This window comes from Siphateles boraxobius, unplaced genomic scaffold (assembly GCF_051911475.1).
Source record: "Siphateles boraxobius isolate OS27281-9 unplaced genomic scaffold, OSU_SipBor_1 183, whole genome shotgun sequence".
NCBI classification, from domain to species: Eukaryota; Metazoa; Chordata; class Actinopteri; order Cypriniformes; family Leuciscidae; genus Siphateles; species Siphateles boraxobius.
Window position 1 is genome coordinate 200,001 of NW_027508792.1, and position 20,069 is coordinate 220,069.

Consider the following 20,069-nt stretch of genomic DNA (forward strand, 5'->3'; position numbering starts at 1 on the left):
ACACAGTCACACTCACCTTCCCAAACAGATCCACCATCCCTGATGATTTCTGAATGTTTCTGAATAGATAAACCATCCGTCTTCACATGATAGTGACTGTCCTGCTTTGGTTTCTAGCGTGCATGTGTGTACTGAAACTGTCCGTTTCTGTTTTTTAACTCGACTGACTTGTAGAACAGTCTGTCCGATTTTATATGATTAATTTATTTGTTATTTATTTGAAAAAGGGGTTTGTAAGTATTGTACTGCCTTTTTAAATAGAAAACATCTTTCCTCAATGATCACATGCATTAATCTGTGTGCGTGTGTGTGTGTGTTCATTTATCACATTCAGCACTAATTGTTTTATACACTATTGTGTACGTCTCACTGAAATGGTACAACACAAGTACCCCTCATAGCGAACTACCTGCGATAAGAGTGAAGTGTGTGATTCATCAGTGAAAAGAACATAATTTATTCACTTTCTGAAGAAACTGCGTGTGCAGAACTCACACAAACTGAATCAGAACGTGTTTAACATCCAGAATATTACATCCTTCGCCTTTACATTCTCATAATTACAAACAAGTATCCGTACACCCTCATTTACAAACACAGACACACTGATTTGGGTTGGTGCTTGTAATCATCTATATCACACTGCCAAACACACACTATTGATATTGATGCCCATTTCTGCCTCCAGGAGGCTATTGGTGAGAAACAAGTGAGACTAAAGAGAGACAGATAGTAATGGATGGAGAGATAAACAGGAGTGAATCTCATGAAGAAATGTCTGGATCATATTTCACCACAAAATCTAAAGAAAAATTAAATGTCACAATTAGGGCTGGGTATCGTTTTAATTTGAACGATTCGGATTTCGATTCTGCTTATCGATTCCGATTCTTATCGATTCCTAATTTCGATTCCAATAAGGTAAAAAAAAAGATATCATTCACATTTAGTTTTATTGCAAAACTTTACATTGTAGCTGAATATCATGAACAAATAAATCAACGGGATAAAGAACACTTACACAAGGAACGTTTGTCTGTGGTTTAAAAACACCATAGAAAAACAACTAGCTGAACTAATATAAATTTCAAGCTTTATTAAAGACAAGTAAACACTGAGTAATTAAAAAATAAAAAATAAAAATTAGTTATCGCAAAAAATAGATACAAGTGAACAAATATACGATTGAAATAATCAGGAATTCTGGTTCACAAACTAATCAAATGAAAAATAACACTGCCGTTTATAAATAAAATATACATTACAAATATAGTTTCAAAAGATATTCAGTGAAGAATGAGTGTGTTTCTCTTTGTCTTTTGATTAGTGTTATTATAGAGACCGCAGGAATATTAGTGCTGTCACTTTAAGAGCTGCACGGATCCAATATACTGATACACATGAACACAGAAAACAGAGTCTCTCGCTCTTCAATGGTTTAAAGTCATATTGAAATACTGACAAAGGACTCGATAAGAGGAATTGAAATTGAAATTTTAAACAAGTATCCGATTCCTGACCTCAAGTATTTGATTCCAGATTTGGAATCGATTTTCGATTCCCAACCCTATTCACAATATAAATATAAAATACTGGCCCTAAAAATAAACTTTCTTTATGCAAAATATTATTTCAAATAGTTTTGAGGTGAAATATGATCAGGACTTGCTTTTGACAGACAAAGATGTTGGTATGTTTGGCTTCTCCACATTTCTGCACACCCTGATCTGTCATGGTCACATGTTCACGTCCTCATCTGTACAGAACAATGTGTAATAAATACAAATAAAAAGCTAAAACGAAAGAAAAGAAGATAACGAAATAGTAATTACTACTTCAGTATTTGACAGCAGGAGCATTTAATGTTCATGTTTAGGTTTGGACCTCAAAACTCATTCGTTAGCAAAACTTAGATTTAAAATAATAATAATAAAAAGCAGATATGGTATGAAATATGATTATATGTCTGAAATGAAATGTTGATGGGAAGAAGATGCGTGATCGGACCAGTGTGACCTGAGAGCAGCACACACACAAACACACAGGATTATGGGAGATTGTACTGAATGCAGAGATGTTTCTCGTCACAGGTTTACTGTATTCATGAGTCGTGTTAATAAAGCCCTCTCCCTCCTTTTGCTCTGAGGTCAAAGGTTACTCTGGACGTTACGGTTGAGCTGAACGTTGTTTATTAAACAGTTCAAAGGATTCATTAACTTGTGTGATCATTTCTGTAATGCTGTTTATACACACTCACACAGAGACACAAACACAAACACACACACACACACACACACACACACACACACACACACACACACACACACACACACACACACACACACACACACACACACACACACACACACTCTCACTCACACACACACTTTCTCACAGACACTCACTCACACAGACACACACACACACTCTTTCACACCGACACTTACTCACACAGACACACCCACTTTCTCACACTGACACTTACATACACAAACTCGCACACACACAGACACAGACACTCTCTTTCTCTCACACACACTCTCTTTCTCTCTCACACACACTTTCTCTTTCACACACACTTTCTCTCACTCACACACTTTCTCACAGACACTCACTCACACAGACACTCACACTCTCTCACACCGACACTTACTCACACAGACACAAACTCGCGCACACACACACACACACACACACACACACACACACACACACACACACACACACACACACACACACACACACACACAAACACACTCTCTCTCTCTCACAAACACACACAGACTCACTCACTCACACACACACACACACAGACACACTCTAAAACAACACACTCTCAAACACACTCTATCTCACACACACACACACACCCTCTCACAAACTCACACTCACACAGACACACTCTCAAACACTCTCTATCTCACACACACACACACACCCTCTCACAAACTCACACTCACACAGACACACTCTCAAACACTCTCTCTTTCACACAAACACACACACACACACACACTCTCACATACAAACACACACACACTCTCTCTCACAAACACACACAATCTTACACAGACAACCTAACACGCTTACAGACTCACACTCTCACATAAATACACACTCACATTATCAATGTTAAAAACAGTTGTGTACAAAAAATGTCACATAAATGCTGTTCTTTTGCACTTTCTATTCATCAAATAATCATTAAAAAAATAAATTGTATACAACTGTTGTCAACATTGATAATAATCATAAATGTTTCTTGAGCATCAAATCGTCATATTATAGTGATTTCTGAAGGATCATGTGACACTGAAGACTGGAGTAATGATGCTGAATATTCAGCTTTACCAATACAGAAATAAATTGCATTTAAAGTATATTCAAATAGAAAACAGTTATTTTAAATTGTAAAAATATTTCACAATATTACTGTTTTTGCTGTATTTTGAAACAACTAAATGAAGCCTTGATGAGCAGAAGAGACTTCTTTTAAAACATTAAAAATCTGGTAACACTTTATTTTACAGTGTCCTTGTTACATATGTTACATGTACTTACCATAGTAATAACAGTAAATGATGCATAATTACATGCAACTAACTAACCCTCAACCAAATCCTAATCCTACCCTAACCCTATAGTAAGTACATGTAGTAGCTTAATATTACTCAGTACTTAAATATATAACTACACTGGAACAAAGACACCTTAAAATAAAGTGTAACCAAAAATCTTTCCGTTCTAATAATTTGGCCACCCCTGTGTGTGTATATATATATATATATATATATATATATATATATATATATATATATATATATATATATATATATATATATATATATATATATATATATATATATATACACACATATCGTACACATGCTTCATAGACGTAGCCACGGGTGTGCCGGTGCCAGCTGGCTACAAACAGATGCAGAATTATTTTAAGACTTAAATAAAAATGTTGGTCCTACTTTATATTAAGTGGCTTTAAGTACTATGTACTTACATTGAAACTAATAATTTGATACAATGGACTTATTGTGTACATACATGTTTTTACGTTGTACATGGTCAAAAAAATGCGGGGGACGTGTCCGGCCCCTCCGTCCCCCCGGCTGCTAGAGGTATACATAAACAGTATCAAGAAATTATACATTACAATGTACAAATTAAATATAATTTAAGATATTGTGTAGACGTTACGGCTTGAAAGCCCTTGCAATGTTTCCAGATAAAGCTGCATTTGAATTCCAGTGATTGACAGCCATAAAACTCTTGAGTTTCAATGACGTCAAGGCTATGATGTGATTGGTTTGTAAGGCACACGTGATCCACGCGGACCTTTATGGTCCTCACATAAGATCTCTGTAGATATATTAAGACTGCTCACTCGGATTTCTATGAACAGGAAAGCCTGCAACGCGGAATAAGTCGGAATAAAAGAGCAAATCTTCAAATGGTAAGTCATCCCGTGTTTGCAGTTGCAGTTAGAAGCTCCTCTTCCAGTGAATCAGAGTTAGAGCTGCGCATGCGTACTGTCTCTCGATCAAACCGGAAACAGCAACATTTATAGGAAAGAGTACAGCAGATATTCTGGTTATTCTACATTCCAGAAAATAGGAATTGATTTTGCAATTTGCAAGAGCAAAATATCTACCCGGAGGCGATGAAAAATGGCCAGTGAGTGAACTGACTTTCCTCGAAAAGGACTTTGACTACAGTGACGCCAGAGAGTTGCCAAATCATTAGTTTTATCAGTTATTACTAGAACTAACGTTAATACACGATCAAACAGTCATTCATTCATTCGATGTCATGGTATGCTCGTTTTTAACACTTTGCGGCTGTTTAATCACCTGTTGATCACAGAAAATAACATTTCAATACTATCTGAGAGTTTATGAAGTTAATTTATTGAGTGTTAAAGTGTTTACTGTGATCATGTTCATGTATTACCATTATAAAGCATGTTTGTCTGTGTTTTGTGGTCATGTGTTAATGCATATATTGACAGCTCATCAGTGATGTGTTGGCATATTGAAATAAAGGGCGTATCAGAGCTTAAAGGTTAAAATGATATGATTATTTACTCATCCTTTAGCCATCCTAGGTGAATGTGACCTTCCTCTTTCAGCCATACACAATCAGAGTTGTATTAAATATCCTGGCTTTTCCTAACACTTTTTAAAAAGGGAATAGAGTAACAAAGAAGTACTGCTGTTATTACCTTGGTAATTTTTGGACTCTACCATTATAGTACATTTTGTGCATATGTTCTTTACTTATTATAAGAACTGGCGAAGTATAGATAGATAGATAGATGGATACAGTTGTTATTTATAATCAAACGTCATCTCTCTCTCTTTCAGATGGACGGGCCGATGCGTGTGTTGGTGACGGGTGGCAGTGGGCTGGTGGGACGAGCGATAGAGCGACTGGTGAAAGAGAGTGAAGGGAGAGAAGGAGAAGAGTGGATATTCCTCTCATCCAAAGATGCCAATCTCATGTAAGAGATCCTGAACAAAAACTCATGAGACGTCACACCATTTAAACAACACAATCATTACAATATCATATCAGTTAGTATATTATAACATACTTTTTAAGAAGTAACTCAAATATTTTGTTGTAAATTTAAAAGTAATGCGTTACATGGAAAAAAAAGTAATCTGATTGCGCAACTTGCATTACTGGGTATAAAAGCGGCATCCACCAAAGACTCAAACAATTCAAAAATCACAATTCTCAATGGAAGATTGCAAAGTATTTTAGGTCTTTCAAAAGTTACCATATATAATATTGTGAAAAGATTCAGGGAATCCAGAGAAATCTCAGTACATGTAGGGCAAGGCAGGAAACCTCTGTTGAATGTATGTGACCTTTGACCCCTCAGATGGCATTGCATCCGTCATGCTGCTGTGTTAGAGATAGACACATTGGCTTGGGAATACTTTGGAAACCCGTTGTCACTGAAAACAGTTTCCCGCTGCATGAAGGAATGCAACTCGAATCTCTTGTTACGCAAGGAGAAAGATATACCTTTGTTGAATGCAGAGAGTTTTTCTTTTTGGGAAAAACTGACTTCAAGTTCTTAGTCCCAAAGACGAATAGGACCATCCAGATTTTCATCAGCGTACGTCTGCAAGATGTCTGTTAAAGATCACTCTGCAAAGCATCTGCTGTTTACTAACATCTGATAGACGTCTTTAATATGTCGGTTTTACATCATAAACATCTTAAAGACATTTTCTAAACGTCTATTCGACATCTGACAGGAAACGTCCAATAGACGTATTGCAGGTGAGCAAACACTCTAAAAAATATGTAAACGCACATCAAATAGACGTCTCAGGTGTGTTGAGTCACTTTCATCAGAGTAAGATGGTGGTGTACCATCTCTTAAATTACTACACACAGAAACAGCAAGGTTTTTAACTCTTAAGCTTCTAGAAAATAAAGAACAAAGAATCAGGTGTGTTTTGCTTTTTTATGTTTTTAATTTATTTATTAAACTTGGTTACATGTTATATTGTTATATTACAATGCTATCATGTTTTGTGCAGGCAAGTAGCTTACTTCGTTGTGAACAGAAAAGCCTGACAATATCACTGCTTAAATAGCTTTGTATTGTGGTAATCCGCCATGTTTCTCACTGACACGCTCAAAACTCTTAAGAAAATCCCGAGTTTCCCACTCAAACTCTGAATCAACATGCACCAATACAAAAAGTTCTATGGCATAATCATTTGTTAATGAACAAATATTCATTACTTCAATGAGCTCATTGTTTCTGCCTAATTATTACATTGTTTAAATTAATACATTTTTAGCTAACTGATTTCTATATGTAAATTCCTGAAATACTTAGACACTTATCTCTAATAACAGATCTCTCTAAATTGTAATGTGAACTCTGTAAAGCTGCTTTGAAACGATGTGTATTGTGATTAGCGCTAGTCCTATACAAATAAATGTGAATTGAATTGAATCATATTAACGACATTGTGGTGGCGTTCATGTGTGTTCAACTCGCAAATACGATCTTTCCAACATGACTTGAACGCGGTTCAGACTCAGGTACTGGAGCTCTGTGTCAAACTTGAGTTAGCCAAGCCCATGCTTATTGCAGTGTTCATGGAAACATTTGCCACTAATGGTAAATCGCAACGATATGTATTGCCAATATGTAAATTAATTCTTGTTGCTTTTTGTCCATTTCGTGTCTTATGATAACTGTATTTACATGTGCTGTTTCAGGAACGCTGAAGAGACGAGATCAGTTTTCCAAAAGCATCGCCCGACACACGTCATTCATTTGGCCGCCATGGTGGGCGGGCTCTTCAGAAATATGAGACAGAACCTTGACTTCTGGGTAATTATAATATTGGACATATGTGACCCTGGACCACAAAACCAGTCACGAGTCGCACGGGTATATTTGTTGCAATAGGCAACAAAACATTGTATGGGCCAAAGTTATAGATTTTTCTTTTATGCCAAAAATCATTAGGATATTAAGTAAAGATCATGTTCCCGGAAGATATTTTGTAAATTTCCTACCGTAAATATATCAGATTTATTTTTGTGAGTGGATGCAGCAACATCGAGGACTTCATTTGGAACACTTTAATGGCGATTTTCTCAATATTTAAATTTTTTTGCACCCTCAGATTCCAGAGATATAGTTGTATCTCGGCCAAAAATTGTCCTACCCTAACAATACATCAGTGCATAGCTTATTTATTCAGCTTTATATATCAATCTCAATAATAAAAAAAAAAGATCCTTATGACTGGTTTTGTGGTCCAGGGCAATGGGATTTCTTTAAGACTGCAAGGGAAGCTTGGCTTCCTCTATAACAGTGGTCTTCAATCCTGCTCCCGAGTTTAGTTCCTACCCTAATCAAACACACCTGAATCAGCTCATCAAGCTCTTCAGGATCGCTTGAATATACAAAGGCAGGTGTGCTGAAGCAGGAACTATACTCTGCAGGACAGTAGCCTTCCAGGAGCAGGATTGAAGACCTCTGCTCTATAATGTCAAAAAATGAATGGTCAAATATGTACTACGGTGTTAACATTTTATTGATTTATAAATGCGTTATAACATGTTCATCTCGAAGACGAGTGCGTTCAGAATAAGCTTCATATAGCAGGTCGGCTGACTCGATTTCCTGCTCATTCATTCCCGGAGCGTCAGTGCATTTCCCTGTTGAAGCCCAGCGGCCATTCACTTCAGTGGGGCTTTGAACAGTTTTTTTTACTGCTTTGAAACTAGACGGTCATTGGATAAACTGCGATTATGTGGCGGGGCTGGACTCCGGGCTTCTGCGTGATGATTGGACGGTCCGTCGAAAGACTGCATCTCCTTTTGATTGACAGCGATTTTGTACTATAAAAAGTCGCTGACGCTGAAGCTGTTCGAGCTCAGTCCCATCGCGGATTTTGCAAGTGTAGTCGAAAGACAAACTGCTGCAACCTATTTCTTGGTATTTGCTTGGCGAAATTGCTAGCCAATCTTCATCATACATTTCACACAATTATACAGCACATTCCTTGTTTCAGTTTAACCTAATTCCCACATTTCCTCCGTCGAGTTTAATATCTTTTCATTCGTACAGCTCCCCTCTTTGAAAGACCAGCAGCTGCCACTGGTCCAGGGTCACATGTAATAAAAGCTTGGAAATATCACTGTTGAATAACTGAACTGTACATTGACTGTTTTTGTCTGTTGTTTTCAGAGGAATAATGTATTTATCAATGACAACGTGCTGCAGACGGCTCATGAGTTCGGGGTGGTGAAGGTCGTTTCTTGCCTGTCCACGTGTATATTCCCAGATAAAACCACCTACCCAATAGATGAGACCATGGTACACACACACACACACACACACACACACACACACACACACACACACACACACACACACACACACACACACACACACACACACACACACACACACACACACACACACACACACACACACACACACACACACATAGGCAGATGTTGGGATGGTTTGTATTCAGCATTCTTTTAAAGGGCTTATAACATGATACATTTTCCTTCTATGAATCATTGTCGTATAAAAACAGTGTAACTTTCAGACGTCCTCTGCAGAATCATTAGAATCCAGTGGGTCCAGTTTATTTTCTACAAGATCATCCACTCCAATTGTTTTATAACTTGAGGGAGATGATGATTAGACACTTTTTGTTTGGTATTGTCCTATATTTTTTGTCATCTATACAGACGTGTTTCTCTCTCGCTCTGTTTCAGATCCACAACGGTCCGCCACATGAGTCTAATTTCGGTTATGCCTACGCCAAACGCATGATTGATGTCCACAACAGGTCAGTGTCAAAGTTCATTGGTCATGAGCTTTTCTTGGGTGTATCACATTAAAGCATGTCTGTCTCATTTGGGAAAAAATACATTTTCCTTGCATTTTCATATCATCAGATGACATTTAAACACATTTTTGCTCCATATTTTAATTTCCACAGTTATTTTTCTTAATTTTTGTGTGTAATTCTCATTCAAATTAGTGAATATCAGTAAATTCCTATTACTGTGATACAATAAAAATATAGATTTTTTTTAACATTTAAATCATCATAAATTAAATGCAGCACAATAAACACCATGTATAATATATATATATATTATATTTAGCAATTTAGATTATTTTTATGACAATAATGACAATTTGTGAGGAATGTTTGTAATTGTCGTGAAAATAATGTCAAAATATATTTATTATTATGAGATTTGGGGGTGACATGTTTGTTTATAGCTTTCATATAAGTAAGAAATAAATCATTGTGTGTTTGTCCATTAGGGCGTGTTTTCAGCAGTACGGTCTGCGATACACAGCCGTCATCCCTACCAATGTATTCGGACCACATGACAACTTCAACATTGAGGACGGTCACGTGCTTCCAGGATTGATCCACAAGACGTACCTGGCAAAGAGTGAGACGCATTAAATTTTCTGGAAGGATCCAGACCATAGAAAAATGAAGCCAAAATATCCCAGAAATGCCTTTTGACGTTGTACACTGTTACATCATTTGAAACCTGAGTCTGAGCTGTAGTGATCCTGACTGAGATGGAGTCAGTTTTCAGTTTTCAGTTTCAGTTTATTTACAAAGCTCGTTTAAAAACGGCCACTGGCCGACCAAAGTGCTGTACACATAGAAAATGAAACTAATGGAATTTAGTGACATAAATAATCATAAGCAGTTCAGAGCAGAATAATCATTGTAAGCTAAAAGCAACCGAAAATGAATAGGTTTTAAGATAAGGCTTGAACTCAGACAGAGAGGAAGTTGATCTAATGTAAAGTGTGAGCTTGTTCCACAGTGTGGGACCTTGATTTTAGCCGGGTTTAAGGTATCTGAAGAAGAAGTTTCGTTTCAGATCTAAGACTTCTAGTGGGAGAATATAAATGCAGTAAGTCAGATAGATAAGAAGGTTCTAAATCATTTAAAGATTTATACACCAGTATTAAAATTTTATATTCAATTTTAAAATTGATCGGTGGCCAATGAAGGGATCTCAAAAGGGGGGTGGCATGGTCAAATTTCCTTTTACCCATTAGGAATCTCGCCACAGCGTTTTGAGCAATCTGTAGGCGGGCCGTTTGGGACTTTGATACACCAAAATAAAGGAGGTTACAATAATCCATGCGCGAGGTAATAAGAGCAGGATCGCAGTCTTCAATGAGCGTTTAGGGAGATAAGATTTAATTTTAGCTGTAGAGCGAAGATAGAAAAAGCTAGATCTAATGACAGCACTAATTTGCTTTTCGAATTTGAGGGAACTATCTAAAATCACATCTAAGTTCCATACCTGGGGAGCAATAGGTAGATCTATAGATCCAAGGTCAAAATCATAGATGTGCCTAGTTTCTGAAGGGTTAAAAACAATAACATCTGCTTTGTCTGAGTTAAAAAAATAGGAAGTTAAAAGCAACCCACGCTTTTACCTCCTCAAGACATGCAGTCAGACTGTCTAGAGCACTCTTATTTTTCTTAGACAAATGCATATAAATCTGCATGTCATCAGCATAACAGTGAAATGAGATATTGTGTTTCCTAAAAATAGAGCCCAGAGGAAGAAGATATAGTGAGAATAAGACAGGAGCTAAGACAGAACCCTGAGGCACACCGCAAGATAGATTTCAGAGTGAAGAGGAGAAACGTTGCATTTTTACAGAGAAACGTCTATTAGTTAAAAAATATTTGAACCAGCTTAGGACCACGCCCCCAGTCCAACGTAAGACTCAAGTCGAGAAACGAGAATCGTATGGTCGAGTCGCGGGATCGGTCCCACCTGACACTCACACTCCCACAATCGCAAGCACAACTGACAGTCATGACGTTACACCCGTTTTTATAGCATTAACTAACTAAAACCAAACTTATTGAAAAAACAAACACTTGACCAAATGCCAGTGTGATGAGAAGTACCCAAAATGACAGAAATCCTCTAAGTTATAATTAGTTTGTTTTTTTTTGGCTCGCGTCCCATTCGGACTGACGCAAAATGTTTTGGCTTCACTTTTCTGTGTGTGACACCCCTGATCTAGAGCCTCATTCAAGCAGAGTTGTGTTCACATGTTAAACGTATTTCGTGTTTGTGTTTTGTAGAGGAAGGTAAACCTCTGCAGGTCTGGGGTTCAGGTCGTCCTCTACGGCAGTTCATCTACTCTCTGGATCTGGCTCGTCTGTTTCTGTGGGTTTTGAGAGATTATGACGAGGTGGAGCCCATCATTCTGTCAGGTACTCGACCCGTGTTTGACAAGGTTCCCACTAGGGCTGGACAATAATTCAATATCAATATATATCGGGATATTTTTTTTTTCGATAACGGTGATATGATTTTTAAACACATTTTCGATATTTCAATATACATAGCAGCATTTGTCACTGACTGACGTTAGGCGCGCAGCCGTCAGAAAGAGCAGAACACAATTGGCTACTTTCCTGATGACGTACACCACAGACACGCAGCCACTGCTCAGAGCAGCGGATCTCCAACGCGGCAAGTTTCAGCCACAGAATGAGCGCCCCTGACCGCAATGCAAATGTGACTGAACGAGCTTCCACAAGTGAGGAGAAAGCATACGAAATAGTTGATAAGAGAGGAAAGACTAATTCAGTGGTATAAATTCAGTGGTGTTTCGGTGTTTCAGCGTGCTGTAAAATGTGCCGGAGTGTGACTGCCGAGTCCGACTAGCAGCGGGAACACATCAAACGAGGATCAGGAGATAGACTGTGCCGATGCGCGCGTCCGCGGCCAGGAACGTCGCGTCCACACTCTAAAAATAGCTCCCCGAAAGTTCTAATGAGCAGGTATCGCTCCCTGTGAATGTCCTGACGCGCGCACACACATGCACACGACGCGCAGAATCCAGTTCTCTTTCTTTAGCGCTTGAATAATAACACACACATTTATGGCAAAATGTCCGTTTTGTCAATTGTATCCTCACAAGAACAGTCTAAATGAGTTAAATAAAATCTTAAATGAAAGTTTAGAGTAGCCAAATGAGAAAATTAAATGCGTAAGATCCTCTCATCAGCGACAGATCTTAAAGGGACAGCAGCCAATTTTGTCTGTCAGTTAAGTTACCCATTGAACAAAGGGGAACAGGGCAAATTACTCACTGATCTTGTCTAAAGAACGTGTGTGGCTTTAATAAGGATTAATCTATATTTAATTTATAATTTATCCAGTTCAGACTATTTGATAATCTTATTCAATTTCTGTATATTTCAGTTTTATTTACACACAAAACATTAATGGTGAACATTTTTGACTTTACAAAATGATTATCTCAAGTCTTGAAAAAAGTAAGACATATTTTTGTTATACATAGTTTAGTAGCCTACTTTTATTTTTGGCAGAATTTATCATTATAATCAACTTAATTATTTCCTGGATTTTGTAACACCATAGTCCCTAAATTTATGTAAATGCAGGAAATGGGATTTAAATCGGAAAAAAATCCCCCATTTTGTGTACCAAATGTTGCACAAATGTTATGGCAAATGTAAATTTAAAAACAGAAATGCATTGCATTATTACATTGTCATTTTGCATATTACATTTCAAACTGAATATTGCTACCCATATGCTTTCATAGTCTTGTAGCAGGTATTGAGAAGAGAATATTATTGTTATGATGGGTTATTTCATTGCTTCATGTAGTTTGTTATGGTGCAGTAGCGAAAGACTCCAGCAGATTTCATAGACTTGGCAAATTCATTTTTCAGAAGATTGTAGGAACAGATATCTGTTATGGGCGTTCTTGGCAGTTTTTCTGAGGCTTTTATATTGTTCATATCGATATCGGAATTATATCGTATCGACCGAAATTAAGAAATATATCGTGATATAAAATTTGGCCATATCGTCCAGCCCTAGTTCCCACAGTTCCTTAAAAATTCAGTTTAAGATTATTAAAAATTTTTAATTATGATTTTTAGGTGTCTTAATTTCGGGGATGGATTTGTATGTATTAATATATTAGTACATAAACCAAGTTTATATATGTACATATTAGGAGTATAACGGCAAATGTATTTGTCCTGAACCGTCATGGTACGGGCAACACAGTCAGATGATGTATATAGTCAGTTAAAGGTGATCCACACACACTCAGATCCAGAAGGGGTGCCCTCGGTAATGCAACGCGGTTTGCTAACCGCCACAACCGGAAAGATACAAGTTTCTGTAAGAGGAAAGTAAGAGGAAGAAAAAGAGACTTGTGCTGCGTTTCAATTCGCCTACTTTTACTACGCCCTAAAAGTATGTACTCTTTTTGTGAAGAAAAAGAGTGTAGCAGGAGAGTAGACAAGCTTTGAGACGTACTATAACGTCATACAAATGCGTATTTAATGGTTGCTCTCTGTCGGATCCTGACACAGTAAACTAACCTGTCAATCATCTTAAAATAAAGATAAAGATAAAATTCTCCACATTTAATTTAATTTAATTTCCTATTGTATCGGAGAGAAATGCAGAAGATCGTTGAACTGCAGTCGCGGTTCTTTCATGTGGAGACTCCTCATATTAAAGGTCCCATATTGTATAACTTTCTGAAGTTTTATTTTAGGTTTTGATATATATTTGCGGTATAAGTTCCTAAAACCATCTCAATATATTTTTACAGCTCCTTTCTCAGGAGCTCTGCCAAGAACAGGTCAATTGTGGCCTGTCTACTTAATATTCAATAGCCTCTCTTCTGATTGGCCTGTTGTTTTCTGAGTGACCCACCATTGGTGGGGGAGGAGACTGAAGGCGGGGACTGAGTTCTGACATCACATTTATACGGAAGTCACAACAGCTCGTGAAAAGGCACAGCTACCTCTGTTATCATGAAAAAAAGCCAGGAAATTTCAGTATTCACAATATGGGACCTTTAATGCATAATGATGCATTCAAAAGTTAAGGGCCAAAGGGATTTTTATAAAAGTCCACATTGTTATTCCAGATGAAATATATTTTTTTTATCAGGTTAAACTTTGATTAGTCACTCAAACCTTTATCTAAACCTCTCACCGCTTGCCTCGCATATCCGCCATGTTTTGTAGTTTTTAATTTGTTTTACTCGTGTTTGTAGTTCCTCCTCCAAAGTGCAATGGGTTGTGGGTAATATTAGCCATTATAATGAGCACGGATCCACACTTTTAAAATCCACCGGAAAGAGAAGACCATCCGGGGACATCTGGCTTCCTCTTTTCAACACACTATGCTTTGGGACACACTTATTCTAATCTCACACAGTGTTTAGGACGGATAGTGTGGACATTGAGACGCAGGGCTGGACTAAACCCTCATTCACTATTCCCTTTGTTAGTCCACTAATACTGTTCTCTTGAACAAGTGAGTGAAAAGGAGTGGTCGAATGTTGAGGGTACATCGGTTGTACACTCGTTATTGCAGTGCAATGTGGGATTGAATAAGTGCACTCAGAAATGTCCACTATGATTTTGGACACCATTACAAATGGCTGTCCCTTCAAATAGTGCCCTATTTGAGGGTATAGGTTAGGGTGAGCACCCGTCCCTCTCTGTGTTAACGCACAGCATTTTCACCACAGTTTTAATTCACATCCTATCTAAAAATATGAAAGTTTTTGGTTTAATATATTAATATATAAGACTGTCAATGATCTAATTTCATGTTGTTTTATATTTTATTTGTTCAATGTTTATTCTGTTGGATTTTAGTTGGACTTGGTCAGAACTCTTTCAGAAATAGTTCTCTGCATGATGCCTTTGGGCTCAGTGATGTTGAATTTAAATGACTTAAAATAAAGACATGTTATGTTACATTGTGATGTAATGGTGTTTTCTGGAAGGGACTAAAGAACAAACAATTTTTATCAGCTGAAAGGCAGAATACAAATGTTTTTATTAAGTTAGATAAACATTATATAACAGTTTCAGGTTATGTTTTAGTGTTGGTAACATGTCCCACAATGTCCCACACAAACTTATAATCGTCCCACATTTGGTTTGTTTAATGGTGGTCACTCTAGTATAGGGGGTGATTTTAGGTTCAGTCTATCTATACATCAACCCAAATCAAGAGTTCAGATGGCACGCAAGATCTTAGTAGTAGCCTATACACTGAGTTTCGATTCATTTTTGTGACGCGCTCCACAAACTTCACGGAAAGGAAACCGAGACAGCAGAAAGAATCACTTTCTTTCACATTAAAAGTGAAGTGTTTTCATATTAAACTGTTATTCCCTTAACTAAGACAAGTTGATACATACCTCTCTCGTCTCAGTACGTGCACTAAATCGCTCTGTCTTGCGGTGAAACTTTGTTAGCACTTAGCTTAGCCCAGTTCATTCAATAGGGGCCAAGCAGAGAAGCGACCAAACAGCTCCATGTTTTCCCTATTTAAATACAGTTACTCGAGTAGTGTAATTCAACCTAGGACGGTGAAGGAAAATGAAGGAAATTCCTTGAAGGAAATGCAGATTCACTCCTGTACAGTAGAGGGTGCCGCTCAAACAAACCTTTCTGGATCGCAGAAGAATAGGACGCAGGAGAAGAAAGATCAACGCTCTTCATGAATAAAAACAACAAAATTAAACATAAATTTGGATAATCTAAAATCATTTTTGCTTATTCATATGGTGGAATTGGATCATGAAAGCTCAGCAGCAAATACATTGGTTAATAAAGAGATTAAATGCAAAGTATATTTGTGTTATTTACATATTTAATATTTGCAGGTTTGCATAAAATTGCATTTCACTGTTTTAATTCATTTTGAGGAATACTGAATCTATAAGCTGAGTTTCGATACATTTTTGTGGCGTGCTCCAAAAAAAAAAGGAAAGGAAACTGAGACGGAAGAAAGTGGCATCCTTTTCGTTTTTTTAGTTGACAAAAGTGTACACAAATAAAAAAAATACCTTTTACAGTTTCAAATGATGTCTTACAGTTATCTGTATCACCATTAAATGACGAAGTATTTTAAGTTGTTTCCGTTTTTATAATGAAACAATTACTGTATATGGCATTGTGTGGATTTGTGTAGTTTCTTTTTCTCCTTCTCGCTCATCTTTCTGTGATTTCTTGAAACACCACGATATTGAACTTTATGTATCTGCCATTGTCTCCGCATGTTAATGAACTCTCGCGCACTAAGAAAATGACAGCGTAGGCTACGCAGAACACGCTAATCAAACAGCCGTTGCATTTTACCACGCAGCATTGGACAATCTATCAATTAGAGTAACAAATCAACAATTTATTATTTTTTTATTGTAAGCACTCAACAATCTGGGGATGAGTGGATATGTAAATGACTGAACTTCTGTGTGCCGTTACACCCCTGTTGTCTGTTGAATAAAACACATCTTTAGGACCTTTTAAACTTGCTGTTAACTTGTTTTGCATTTGAATGTGTGGGCCAGCCTGTTTAATCAAGTAAATGTGTTTATCTTTGTCTGTTTTTCTCTCTAGTCGGAGAGGAGGATGAGTTGTCCATAAAGGATGCTGTGGACGCTGTGGTTGAAGCAATGGGTTTCAAAGGTGACGTGATTGTATCCTTTCACACACAATTACTGTGAAAAAGTTTTTACAAAACGGCAATCTCTGTTCTGTGGGACACAAAATAATGTAGTTTGCAGACTTTACAGATTGTTCTTGAGCTGTTGAGCTTCATAAAAGTAGTTCTTGAATGACAGAGTTTTCCTTTTGGTGTGAACAAACCCTTTAACCCTTTACTAACCGCTCTCAGTATGACACTAGTAAAGCAGACGGTCAATTCAAGAAAACCGCCAGTAACGCCAAACTACGCAAATACCTGCCAGACATCAAGTTCACACCGTTCAACGCAGGTGATCAATCTTCACTTCAGCATTTACTAAATGTTCTTCTATAGTAGTCAAAAGAACAGTCATTAAAAGTGATTTTATTTTTTCCAGCCATGAGAGAGACGTGTGATTGGTTTGTGGCCAATTATGACATCGCCCGTAAATGAACATCTTCACATCTCATTGGACATTTCATAGTAGCTTTCATTGGCCAAGGACCAGAGGCCGTCTGACTGAAGGGTAAAACAAGCAATCACAGTTTGTTTTGTTCAGAAACACGTTTAGGGATGTGAAAAATTTGTCGATGTTCCCACATTAACAGACCAGCTTGTAAAACTCTTAGGTATATTTTAAAGAGTATGTTGTAAACTTCTCATACTTTTTAAAATCGAGAATTTTAGTTGATCATAAGCGTTTATTGTTACAGTTGTAAACACTTCGGTTTTCTGTACTGGTTCGATGTTTCCAGGCAGACGGTTAAAAAACGTGACGCACATCTGTGTGTCTGGTGGAATCCAGAGCAATCAGATGATGACTTTGAAACTCCTGAAGTGTTTCCAGTTTTGTGTGACATATGCATTAGACATTCAGCCAACGGTCTGAACAGCTTGAGCAACCCTTAACCATTTTTATGAATACAAAATCATTGAACACTGCTTTTCTAGCTCTCTTTTCATATTTATTTAAAGGATTTCTTAAAGACGTACATTTTACTGTTCTGCAATTACTAAAACTGCTAAAGACTGTTTTCAAATGCATTTATTAAATGCTTCCCTTCCCTATGGAAGCTGTTTTCTGCCACAGAATAAAAAAGAAAAAGGTAATTGTGACTTTTTATCTCACAACACTGACTTTTTTTCTCACAATTGTGTGTTATAAAGTCAGAATGGCAAGTTATAAACTCAGAATTGCGAGATATGAACTTGCAATTGCATGTTATAACGTCAGAATTGAGTGATATAAACTCACAATTGCGTGTTTAAAAGCAATTCTGACTTCTTTTCTCAGTTATTTTCCAACCATTTATATTTTAATAAAGAAACTTATTTTAATGAAAGGAGAATCCTGTCACATCTTGGCAAATGATCGGCCAAACTTGGAAAATGACAACTGAAGTACAGAGTGTTGTTCATTTAATAATAATAATATGATAAAATAGTCATAAAAATAGCTCTTTAATCTTCGGATTAATCTTTTTAATCTTTTGTCTTTAGATGATCACATCCCTGGTTTTATTTGTGTATTTGCTGCTGTACATTTTCTGTTGTTTTTACTGGTCTATCAGGGTATGTTCTGGGTTTATTTTCTAATATACTGTAATAATAATAAATAATGATGTGTAATGTGATTTTCTATATAAAGGATTTTTGGATTGTTTTAATGGTTCCCAATCATGGAGGGGGGGTATTATCATTAAGTGACATGGCATCCGGTGGCACATCCGGTCTTCATTGGCATGTGCCGCTGACATGGTCGAGAAACACTGACATGACACTAATAATGTGCCACTTAATGTTTTGTAAATCCACTGCTATTGTATGTTGTTTATAACGCAAAGTTGCAAACTGCCCATTCTAGGAAAGACAAAATTGATTGAGACAAAAAGACAGCATGATTCTGCAAATCATGCAAAAATGTCTAGAAAATCATCGTTTTTTATTCATTCTCAGTATTGTAATTAGTTTATCAGTTGTGGATTTGTGAATTTTGAAACATAAGCATCAAGACATGCAGACACATCCATAAATAATTGGACTCCAACCCACTGTCTTCTTAAGCCAATCAGATACAGCCATTTGCGCTGACCAATCATAGAATGCCCTCGCACCAACCAATCACAATTTGTTTTACAATCGGGATGGTCTTGCCCTGAAATAACTTTGCTCATTCATCTGCATTGGCTCAAATAGGAAGTATAAGGCTCATAAAGAATGGGTTCAGTATTATGTTTAAAATTTGGATTTTGTTGTGTACCAAGCCCAGTCACATTATTACATTTTATGAGCCTTTAAATGCCAGAGAAACAGCACTAAACATCTCTGTTATGGTAGCGTCCCGTTATTCAGGATAGAGCAGAAAAGCATCATTAAAGCAGCTGTGTGCTGACAAAACACCAGATTGTGCTCCCAACAATATATTTGCATTGGGTAGGTTTAGGATAGGGGTACATATGGACGTTAATAAAAAAAGTCTCAAACCACATGAATATGATGCCGCACAAATCATTATACAAGACAATAATACATCAGAGAAAACACTTGATCCAACCCATATAAGCAGCCTCTTAGAGAGTGAATCACCCTTGTTTTCTAAAACGTGGACATGATGTGCACTTGTGCTCTCATTTCCACATATTTAGCCGAAGAAAAGGGTAAAATGGCAAAAACAATCACACAGGTAAGTAACATGATTATACACATAAATTGGGGTGACAATATAGACATAAAAGCAATAATTACAATAAAGATTAAAGAAGAAAAGACAATTAAAATACAACTAGAGTAAAAAACAACTTTATACCGCTTTCTACGGTTCTGGAAGCCCTGAAAGGTGCCCCATTCGAGCCAATCCATTTGTCAGACATGAAACACCTGTCTTTCAAAACGGTATTTCTTGTGGCTCTTGCTTCAATAAAGCGCGTGGGGGACTTACAAGCGCTTTCAGTATTCGCGTCCTGTATGGAGTTTGGGCCTAATGACTCAAAAGTCAT

At 37.1% G+C, this 20,069-nt stretch overlaps 2 protein-coding genes across 4 annotated transcripts in view; both read left to right on the plus strand.

Moving 5' to 3' along the window:
* arhgap39 (Rho GTPase activating protein 39) overlaps window positions 1-2,216 on the plus strand; it is an 89,464-nt gene extending 87,248 nt beyond the window's left edge. The window contains exon 10 of the mRNA XM_077233688.1: window positions 1-2,216. This exon is cut by the window's left edge and continues 324 nt beyond it. The gene's annotated coding sequence lies outside the window, so the exon portion shown is untranslated.
* Window positions 2,217-4,299: 2,083 nt separating this feature from the next.
* Window positions 4,300-18,736, plus strand: LOC143741273 (GDP-L-fucose synthase-like). 3 transcript variants are annotated; one of them, XM_077233697.1, is made up of 10 exons: window positions 4,300-4,468; window positions 5,379-5,515; window positions 7,267-7,381; window positions 8,750-8,878; window positions 9,292-9,365; window positions 9,854-9,987; window positions 11,667-11,798; window positions 17,007-17,086; window positions 17,284-17,383; window positions 17,471-18,736. In XM_077233697.1, exons 1-10 carry the CDS (start codon window positions 4,466-4,468, stop codon window positions 17,524-17,526), a joined length of 960 nt encoding a protein of 319 aa, XP_077089812.1. In that variant the 5' UTR covers window positions 4,300-4,465; the 3' UTR covers window positions 17,527-18,736. The 3 variants fall into 3 exon arrangements, with proteins under 3 accessions (XP_077089812.1, XP_077089811.1, XP_077089813.1); XM_077233696.1 differs by lacking the exon at window positions 4,300-4,468 and adding an exon at window positions 4,542-4,689; XM_077233698.1 differs by lacking the exon at window positions 4,300-4,468 and adding an exon at window positions 4,558-4,827.
* The last annotated feature ends 1,333 nt before the right edge of the window (window positions 18,737-20,069 follow it).